At 42.7% G+C, this 10719-nt stretch overlaps 1 protein-coding gene across 1 annotated transcript; it reads left to right on the forward strand.

Annotated features, from left to right (window-relative positions):
* The first annotated feature begins 1431 nt into the window (after positions 1-1431).
* On the forward strand, positions 1432-10421 carry IKZF5 (IKAROS family zinc finger 5 (Pegasus)). Its single transcript, XM_010010443.1, has 4 exons — positions 1432-1498; positions 3806-3969; positions 4250-4432; positions 9296-10421. Exons 2-4 carry the CDS (start codon positions 3837-3839, stop codon positions 10237-10239), a joined length of 1260 nt encoding a protein of 419 aa, XP_010008745.1. The 5' UTR covers positions 1432-1498; positions 3806-3836; the 3' UTR covers positions 10240-10421.
* The last annotated feature ends 298 nt before the right edge of the window (positions 10422-10719 follow it).

Consider the following 10719-nt stretch of genomic DNA (forward strand, 5'->3'; position numbering starts at 1 on the left):
GTGGCAAGTCGCGGGGCTCCATGGGGCTTGGAAATAGGTGATCTTCAGGTCTTATCAAACTCAAACCGTTCTGTGATTCCCCTTCCCACGCGTGAAACTCTTTCAGAAGGAGCAGGGAGGGCTTGGAAAGAGGCTGGGATCCTCCCTCCTTCGTTATTTTAGTTTTAAATCGTTTCCTCTGGAAAAGATGAGGCTGAGGCAGAGAATACCCCGCTTTTTCCCCTCTGAATTCCTTTCAAGAAAACAAGGTACACGTGCTAATAGTGATTTGATTCTCTTTTAATTACAGCAGAATAGGAGCAGGGAGGGCTTGGAGAGACTCTGGGATCCTCCCTTCTTCCTTAGTTTTAAATCATTTGCTCTGGAAAAGATGAGGCTGAGGCAGAGAATTCCTCCTTTTTTCCTCCTTAATTCCTTAAAAGAAAACAGGAAACATGTGCTCACAGTCATATTATTTTAGTCTCTTGTAATTACTGCAGTGTGAGTTCTTGCTGTGTGTGTGTTAAACCACTGGTTTTATGCGCCTGGGTTATTTTCTTTAGCAGAATTCTTCAGGCAAAATACTTAACAGCACCTTTCATCCATATGGTGCTTCTGAGACAATAACCTTAGTACAGATCAGCACTGTAACTAGGGTTAAACTAGTACCTGAGTAGAGGATGAGTAACCGGTGTTCCACACGTCAGTGTGCAAAGCTGGAGAAGGTGTAGTTGTCTGTGCAGATGTTCTGTGCTAGTAGAAGGTGAGGAACATGTGGTGTGATCAGCCCGCTGGAGTGTGTGAAACACGAGCTGGTGTGCTCAGGTTTCTGATAGGGAGGGTTGCATTCATTGGGTTGCAGTAGTGGCAGAGCAAGAGTCTGATCTGGGTCATTCATTCCTGAAAAGGAGAACTGCTGCTTATATATCCATTAAAAATACCACCTAACATAGCAAAAGGTTCTTTTGTGTGTGGAAATGTAGAGGTTTGAGGGGGTGCTGAATTGTGGCAATTTGCCTACACTGATGTAAGGAAAAAGGATAAATGGTTTCAAATTCAATTTATGAGGTAAAGAACAGAAGTTTGATGCAGTTGATCACCCAAATAGTGTCTTCTCCTGAATCAGATTTTTAAATTTTTGTGTAATTTTCTCTAAAAATTCAATGTCAGTATAAAATCAATTGATCAAGTAAGTTTTTGTGGCCAACACAGAGGGATATTCAGTCTGTTGTGAAAATATGGACCTTTAACATTGTTTTATGTTGAAACATTCCACATTTAAAATTATTTAATTTTAAATTGATATTTCTTACTATTTTAATCTTGACTATTAATCTAATATTCAAGATTATCTAACCTCAACCAGTGGTGAGAGTTGGCCTGGTCAGGACTTGTCTGGTTTTCTCTCTTCCATACCTTTAATTCATATCCTGATATCTTTGTTTTATTGCAGGAGACACCAACAAATGGAACACAAATTAACTTAAGTCTACACGAGCCTGGTGACATCTGAAGGAGGGTAGGCAAAATTGAGGTGTAAAGATGTGTTCAGAACTAGCTTAATGGTGAGGATAGCAACAGTAGTTGAGCACACTTGGGTATGATGTGAAGAACATACTCATCTGGGTGTCAGAAAAGAACTGCTGTTTGTAAATAACTTTGAAAATACAGGAGAATGTAGTTAAATGTGGTCTTGAACTCAGGACTTGAGTTTTTGTAGGTCACTTGATGCTTTGTTTAGTAGCTGTTGGAAAGCAAAAACTGTAGCATTCTAAATTACTTCTGATTATAATCTGTAGGAATAATAATGTGACTGAGTCACCACCCTCTTCCCAACTGAATCCTAAATTCTGTCTTCACCAGTTCATTGCAAATGGGAGACTGGAGGTTTGTCACTTTTAGCCCCAGAAATGAGCATGACCAGTGACTTCTAGTGAATATTTATGTTATTTCAATGCAAAATAATGAAATGGATTAAGACTTGTACGCAGGGTAGGAAACTGGAATTTTGGGAGAACTATGAAACACTGTTTGCCATTCTTTGTGACTTTGCTAATCAGAGACGCTCAGGTGGTTTCCCAGCATCACAGTTGCTATAGCTGGCTTATTCAGCTCTGGGATTTTCTGGAGCCACGTCTTCACCAGGGCAACTCTTCAAATAATCATTGAGGTAGAAGTGTTCTTCAGTGGGATGCATGTAGGAGTGGATGCAGTCTTTGAAAAGTTTCTGCTGGAAGTATCATTGTTTCTCTAAACCTGACAGCAGTTCAGTGCTAGAACCTGGCTTTCAAAATATATCTTATCTTTTCAAGTTTCTTTCTTACAACCCTTCGGGGTTGGGGAGAATAATGGACTTATATTTCCGTTTTCCTTCCAGGGAAAGTGGAGAAGCTGTGCCCTGTGCTTTCTATCTGAACTGTTGGGAGTACCTCTGGGAGCATGTTTGCTACTTAGCAGGGAACTAAACTTCAGGTATGATCAGTTGAAAAAAACTGAGTTTATTTTGATTATTACTTCATTTTTTCAATTTTTATTGTCCTTACGTTGCTAAAGCCCAGTTTTCCAAGTAATGTATATTTGGTGATGAGTTTTTAATGTGTTAAAAGCTCTAAAAGTAATATTTTTATGGTTGTCACTTTGTGCATTGAGTCATGTCATATAATAAAAACAAACCTTTGCTTAAAAAGAAGTCCAAACCCAAACTTGTTTTTCTGAATGCATTCAAATTCAGTGACTTTTGTGTTTTGAAACTGAGCTGGAAGACGGGGGCAGAGAGCAGAATGGAGCCCACATAATCCAAGTGGAACTGGTCAGCAATCTGCTACACCACTTATACACACACCAGTCTATGTGGCCAGATGGGGTCCACCCAAGGCTACTGAGTGAGCTGGCTGAAGTGCTCACCGAGCCGTTTCCCACCATTTCTCAGCAGTCCTGGCTCACTGGGGAGGTCTCAGTTTGACCGGAGGTTAGCAAGTGTGAAACCCATCTACAAGAAGGGATGGAAGGAGGATCCAGGGAACTACAGGTCTGTCAGTCTGACCTTGGTGGCAGGGAAGGTGATGGAGTAGATCAGGCCCAGTCAGCATGGGTTTAGGAAAAGCAGGTCCTGCTTGGCTAACCTCATCTTCTATGACAAGATGACCCACTTACTGGATGGAGGAAAGGCTGTGGATGTTGTTGACCTGGACTTCAGTAAAGCCTTTGATGCCCCCAGTATTCTCCTTGGAAAACTGCTGCTCATGACTTGGACGGGTGCACTCTTTGCTGGGTAAAAAAAAATGGCTATGTGCCCAGGCAGACAAGAAGGCCAAGAGCATCCTGGCCTGAATCAGTACTGGTGTGGCCAGCAGGGCCGAGGCAGTGATTGTCCCCCTCTATTCAGCACTGGTGAGGCCACACCTCAAATCCTGTGTTCAGTTCTGGGCCCCTTACAACAAGAGAGACATTGAGGTGCTGGAGAGGGGACCTTATGACTCTGAACTACCTGAAGGGAGGATGGAGCCAGGAGGTGTCTGGTCTCCTCCCAAGTGACAAACAATAGGACAAGAGGAAACATCATCATGTTGTACAAGGGGAGGTTTAGATTGGATATTAGGCAACAGTGCTTACTTGAAAGGGTTGTCAGGCACTGGAACAGGCTGTCTGGGGCACTGGTGGAGTCGACATCCCTGGAGATATTTAAAAGACCTGTAAATGTGACACTTGGGGACATGGTTTAGTGGTGGACTTGGTCATGCTGGATTAACAGTTGCACTGGTGATCTTGAAAGGTCTTTTCCAACCCAAACAATTCTGTGATTCTGTGACAATATTTTTCCTTCCAGGCACTAAAGGTTGTAAATGTAAAGAGTGAATATGGGTGAGAAGAAGCCAGAACCTTTGGACTTTGTAAAGGATTTTCAGGAGTATCTTACACAGCAGACTCACCATGTAAATATGATTTCTGGATCAGTTTGTGGAGACAAGGAAGCAGAGACTCTCCAGGGAGGTAAGCAAATTGCAGCGCTATCAAATTTTAGTCTCTTAGAGAATGACTGCACTGTTGGTGTTCCAGATAATTATGCAGAGTCCTACTAGTGTGTAGAAGCATTTCTGATCGTTGTTTTCTCATCAGAAGAGATGTGTCTGTACCTTTGTTGTGATCAGGGAATGTTTTTACAGTGCTTTAAATAGAAAGGCCAAGGGCATAAGGAAGCAAAAGATATTTGGCATGGTCTCAGTCGTATCCTGCTGTTTCTTGATTGACATCTGTGTTGTATTATTCACAGCTGGGACAGAAGGTGATCAGAATGGTCTGGATCATCCTTCAGTTGAAGTTTCACTGGATGAAAACTCAGGGATGTTGGTGGATGGCTTTGAACGGACGTTTGATGGAAAGTTAAAGTGTCGATACTGCAACTACGCCAGCAAAGGCACAGCACGGCTCATAGAGCACATCCGAATCCATACAGGTATGAAATACTCTGCTGTGCTTTCCTGTACATTGAACACTGTGGTTTGAACTCAGTGGTATGGCTTGCATGTGGGGACTTATCTCACTGCTTGAAGATGTTAGTTCTAGAGTTACTCACCAATTAGATTGATTATTGCAGACTACTGAATTTGAAGTAGCTATATATGGGAGTAAAGTTTAGTGTGAAAGCATCAGTGTGAGTTGGAAGGCCCTAAAGGTAACTTATTTTTTTCATTGGAGATTATAGGGGCTTTTCTTCCTCTGTTACTTAGCTATGAAGATAATCCTGTTTCATGCCACATTCTAGATGTGGAAGTAGAAAACATAAGATTAAAGTTTACTTCTATTCAAATGTGAGGACGTATCATCAAAAAGTGATCATTCCTGGTAATAGTAATGACAGAATGTTCCTGTGGCTTAAGAGCATTTCCCACTGTTGGGTTTATAAAGCTGAAATACAAAACTCTTGAGTTAGATTAGAATATCCTAAATTGTTCATGAAGTCAGCTCCGACCTCCTGACAAGTGAGAGGAAACACACAAAAGCTGCTTGTGAAGTCTGACTTTGGTGTCTGCCCAGTTATTACAGAATACAGTTACCAATTCAGAAGATGTTATGGCTTGTCACTCGACTAATAATTAAAATACAAGAAGTATTCTGCAAAGAATGGAAGTTTTTACAGTTTCTAGTCTGGTTCCAAAACTTCTAAGTGTATCACTTCAGTGGTCTTGGGTAGGTGGCATTCGGGGATTTGCTTTGAAGGAAGTGCTTTGTTGTAAGTTGGGTGTAATTGTAGCTCTCTTTAGGTATGGTTATTGTTAGTGAGATTCTCACTTTGCTGTGAACCACTGTGTCTACACAGTCACAGGATGTATTTTGGCAAGTCAGTGCTCCTTGCACTGGTCTTGCAGTGTTGGCTTATTTTAACAAGGTGTAGTGGGATAGGAAATGGCAACCAACTAGAAATCAAAGAGTTCTGAGGTTCAGGCTCTAAACATCATCTAAATTCTCCTCTTGTGCTACTGTGAGCTACCTCGGTGTGAAGCTGTTGCTGTTTTCAGATTCCCAGTGGAAATTTTACGTATTATCCAACAGTGGATAAAATACCATGGCTTGTACCTGGTATTTGTACCAGGTACCTGCATTTGCCACAGGTTAATGCCATGGCTTGCTGCAGTCCTACAGAGCAGCACTGAGTTTTGGAGCATTTTTTGAGTCTAGTCTTTCATAAACCAGCTACAGCTTCACCTACCATTTGCCTCTTGTGGTATGTGGACAAGGAGGAATCTTTTTCTTTAACAGCTTTGCTCTGTGCAGTGCTATTTCTGAGCTTGTGAAAGAAGGGTCATGTAGTGGGAGAAAGTGAACTGCAGATTTACGCAGTTTGTATTTAAATAGTGCTTAAAGGTGCAGGGGTAGCATCAACCTTAAAGTTTCATGTCTTTTTGGTGGCATATAGTTATTGCCATCTAAAAACTTGCATCCTCAAGCCCACGGTTAATACAGGTCAGTTGTCAACATGAGCAGATGGACTGCTAGAGCTGTGATGGCGACACAAATTGTTGCTAGAAGATGTTGGTGTTATGTGTTTGCTGATTCTTGAGACGTTTTTGATGGCTTTGGTGTGCATGGGGTTTCTCAAACAGAATGACTGAAATAATGTGGTGTTATTTAATATCAGTTCTAGCCATGTGAGCAAAAATAATCAAATTTTCCTCCTTTAGGTATCAAAATGTGGGTATTGGTATAGTGACAGCATTCCCTCTCTTACTCTAGGAAGTTTCCTACCCTTCTTTATATTTTCAGATATTGGGCTAACAGTTCTTTTGTTGAGGGAGGGGATTCTCCCCATCTACTCTGTTCTTGTGGGCCCCCCTGTCCCCAGTCCTGCATCCAGTGCTGGGGCCCCTGACACAAGAGAGGGATGTGGAGCTGTTGGAGCGAGTCCAGAGGAGGCCACAGAGCTGCTGCGAGGGCTGGAGCAGCTCTGCTCTGGAGCCAGACTGAGAGAGCTGGGCTGGGGCAGCTGGAGAAGAGAAGGCTCCTCAAGGGGACACCTTAGAGCAGCTCCAGTGCCTAAAGGGGCTCCAGGAAACCTGGAGAGGGGCTTTGGACAAGGGATGTAGGGACAGGACAAGGGGAATGGCTTTAACCTGCCCGAGGGGAGATTGAGATGAGCTCTGAGGCAGAAGCTCTTCCCTGTGAGGGTGCTGAGACACTGGCACAGGGTGCCCAGAGAAGCTGTGGCTGCCCCATCCCTGGCAGTGTTCAAGGCCAGGCTGGACACAGGGGCTTGGAGCAACCTGCTCTAGTGGAAGGTGTCCCTGCCTGTGGCAGGGGGTTGGAGCTGGATGAGCTTTAAGGTCCCTTCAACCCAAACCAGTCTGTGAATCTATGATCTTGTGTTTTCAGAATGCTTTCTTACCCTTCTGCTGCTTCAGGGAGTAGGTGTCGCTGAGTGTCTAAAGGTAGCAGGACAATACCTGCTGCAGGGCATGATTATTTCAGCACAGTTGCAGCATAATATATGCAAAAGCAAGAAAGATTCCAACCAAGAATTGGGATGCTGAGAAATGTCCTCATAAATCTGACTCAGTGGTCATTACTCAGAAGGAAACATTCCATGAGCCACTCAAATTTGTTATTTAGAGCAAAGCATAATACTTGGTGTTTGTCCTTTGGCTAGTATTTTGAGTTATTTCTCATGGTTGTAGTATATGATCCTGTTAGTATTATACCTCAGAAATGGAGCTTTGCCTGTAGGATGACACATTACTGGCTCAGACACATCTTCTGCTAATGTAATACCAGTAACTGTACAATGGTAAGCCCATTTGCCTGTACCAATCTGTCCAGTTTTATAACATAGACAAGAATATTTTTGTTCCTCTGTGTAGTTTCCCCTTCATCTTTTTACAATACATTTCACATCCCTAATTTTAATAGAGCACTTCCTGGTGCTGCCCTGATGGCAGCACCATTTTGCCATTACCTCAGTGGCTCTTCATAGAGCCCTGCTTTGTTTCTTTGTACAGAAGGAAGGGGTGTTTTATTTGGTTTGCTTTCCTTGCTTTATTTTTTCTGTCCAAGAGCAAGGAGTTCCAAGACCTGAGTGGTGTTTTGCTCAGAAGGATGGCAAAGGGCCAGTAGGTGGATTGCATGGACTAAAGTGACTGAATCAGCATGAAAACGGGGAAGTGAGAGTATACTTGTAGCCTCAGAGCAGTGTAAGTAAACAGGTACTGTGTTCTGGGTAACATGCAAGTGCAGCAAGGGATCTGCCAGAGTAATTAGGACCCAGACACCACCATGCAACCATCATTAAGTGCAGCTTACCACAGAATTACTCCATGCTGAGTCTGACAGCAGTGTAATTAGTAATTCAGCAGATGTGTTGTGTTAAGGGTGTGCAACATGCGGTGCAAATCTTCATCTCTGTGTAACCAGTTTGGAATGAAAGAAGACCATTGAGACTGACAAGTTCTTTGTGAACAAGGAAGCTTGTTAGTCTTGTTCCATCCTTCTTTGTGCCAAATCTCCAAATCTTTATGTATGTGTATATACAAAAATACACATATATGCTTATGAAGAAACTGGTTGCAGTTTCTCGTGCGAATAAGGTACTTAGAGGTAGCCCAAAAATGGCTTCTTTTTCCGTCTTGAAGAGACAGTGATGTAGGGGGAAATAAATCAATCTTCTATTTAGTATCCCAGGTTGTGATTCCAGACTGTGGGATGCTGAACATGGGAAGGGCTTTCTTTGTCAGCCGCATTACATCTTCCAGGGCCTCTAAAGTGCTTGCAGTGTGGTAGTGGCCCTCTCTGCATTCAGACCTCTGGCTTTTACAGTTGTTCTAGATAGATTTTAAAAGCTACAAACCAAATGTATATGTAAAATAGTAGAAAATGCTTCAAGAAAACCCTGTGAATGCTGAACAGGAGCCCACTCCCACTTTTTGGAGTCTCATGCTGTGTGGCAAGAGAATCAGTTGCACAACAGGGATTTGGAAATTGACCTGGTATCCTAGGTAGGAAGATGAGATGATGTTTCATTTCAGCACTTGAACATGAGCCTAATCCTTCAGGCTTTTCTAACATTGCAGGCCTGGATCTAAAAACTCCTTGAGGATGAGTCTGTGAAAGCAAAATTAAGTCCCAAAGTACGATGTTACCGATGCGTTGGCTTGTATTTGTGTTTGAAAGTTTTATAAGTACTTTTAGAAGTGTTAATGTGTATATCTCTAAATATCATTTATTAGAAGAGCAAAGTTCTATCTCTCTGGAAGGAGAATATCTGATTGTCATGTCTGAGAGCACACAGCTACCCAGGGATTAGCTTTTGTTTTCTTTAATACCTCTTTAGCCAGAGGAGCCTTTTTCAACATTCAGTTCTTGAGCGCATGTTTTATTTAGAGAATAGTTCCAGGATGTTTAAAAGTAGGAATGTCTGGAAGATGTTGGAAGGATACCCTCCCTCAGTGTTTAAACACAGTTATCAGTTCAGTTACAGGTTGGTGGTACAGACATCCCAGCAGCCAACTGCTTATGTGCTTTATGGCTGAGGTACAGTTTGTATGGTGCTCTTAACTGGATGCAAACACCATTGCATTCAGCCCTTGGCATCGTTGCTGCAGTTCCTGGTCAGGTTATCTTGTGCTCATTGTGGTCACAGTTTATTCCTGTGCTTATTATCACTTGGATGAGGCAGAGATGTCTGCATTTACTTTGCTTTTCCATCAAACATGCAGCTACACTCGAGACTAGCGGTGACTGAAGCTTCCTGTTAGCTACTTTCTGTTCCATGAAAAGCCTCTCTCAAGCACTCTGAGATGCTCTAGGATAATCTCTGTGAATTTTCCAGGTGAGAAGCCACACAGATGCCACTTGTGTCCCTTTGCATCAGCTTATGAACGTCACCTGGAAGCTCACATGCGCTCGCACACGGGTGAGAAGCCATACAAATGTGAGTTGTGTTCCTTCCGCTGTAGCGACAGGAGCAACTTATCCCACCACCGCAGGCGCAAACATAAAATGGTGCCTATCAAGGGTACAAGGTCTTCCCTAAGCAGCAAGAAGATGTGGGGGGTTTTGCAGAAGAAAACCAGCAATTTGGGTTACAGCAGAAGAGCGTTAATTAATTTGAGTCCACCTTCCATGGTGGTGCAGAAACCAGACTACCTTAATGATTTCACTCATGAAATCCCAAATATCCAGACTGAAGCGTACGAAAGCATGACAAAACCAACCCAGAGCAGTGGGTTGCCAAGAGATCCACAGGACCTTATGGTAGATAACCCTTTAAACCAGCTCTCTACTTTAGCAGGACAGTTATCCAGCTTGCCACCCGAAAACCAAAACCCAGGCTCTCCTGACGATGTTTCCTGTCAAGATGAGAAGCCTTTCATGATACAGCAGCCTACTGCACCAGCAGTAGTTTCGGCTGTGTCGGCAAGTATTCCTCAAAGCTCATCTCCAACCAGCCCGGATCCTCGGCCTACACACAATCAGAGGAACTACAGCCCCGTGGCAGGTCCCAGCAGTGATCGCAGCGCCCACACCAGTACTCCCAGCATAAGTAACAGTCAACCAAGTACTCCAGCACCAACCCTTCCAGTTCAGGACCCTCAGCTCCTGCATCACTGCCAACACTGTGACATGTACTTTGCGGACAATATCCTTTATACGATTCACATGGGATGTCATGGATTTGAAAATCCTTTTCAGTGCAACATATGTGGGTGTAAGTGTAAAAATAAGTATGACTTTGCTTGCCATTTTGCAAGAGGCCAACATAATCAGCATTGACTGAGAACATGCTTTCATTTAGTTTTTTAACATATTACAGTCTATTTTTCATACTTGCTGAAGGAAAAGCTTGCACATTCCCATAAGGAATCTTCACATGAAGCAATTTGACAAAGGAGACAAATTTCTTTCTATGTTGTGGTAAAACTTGCCATGGAAATTTTATATAGGATGGGGTGGTGGTTTTATATTCGTCTGGAATAGGAATTGGAATGTGTTTCCATGCTTTGGCTGCTAGGTTTAAGTTGCTTGTACTTCATCCCAATAAACACTGTACAGATGTTGAAGCAGAGCATGTATTCTGAAACATCAGGCAAGACAAAATGTATTAACTAGAAAAGACAGGTTATTGCAATGACACATCTGGTAACTTTGGAGACCTATTTATCCTTAAAAACTTAGCTGTTCCAAACTAGAAAACCAGACAGCAGCAACTTTCACATACAGATTCAATCTGATGTCAAAGTTGCTTTTATCTGC

This window comes from Nestor notabilis, unplaced genomic scaffold (genome assembly GCF_000696875.1).
Source record: "Nestor notabilis isolate BGI_N333 unplaced genomic scaffold, ASM69687v1 scaffold4830, whole genome shotgun sequence".
Lineage (NCBI taxonomy): Eukaryota > Metazoa > Chordata > Aves > Psittaciformes > Psittacidae > Nestor > Nestor notabilis.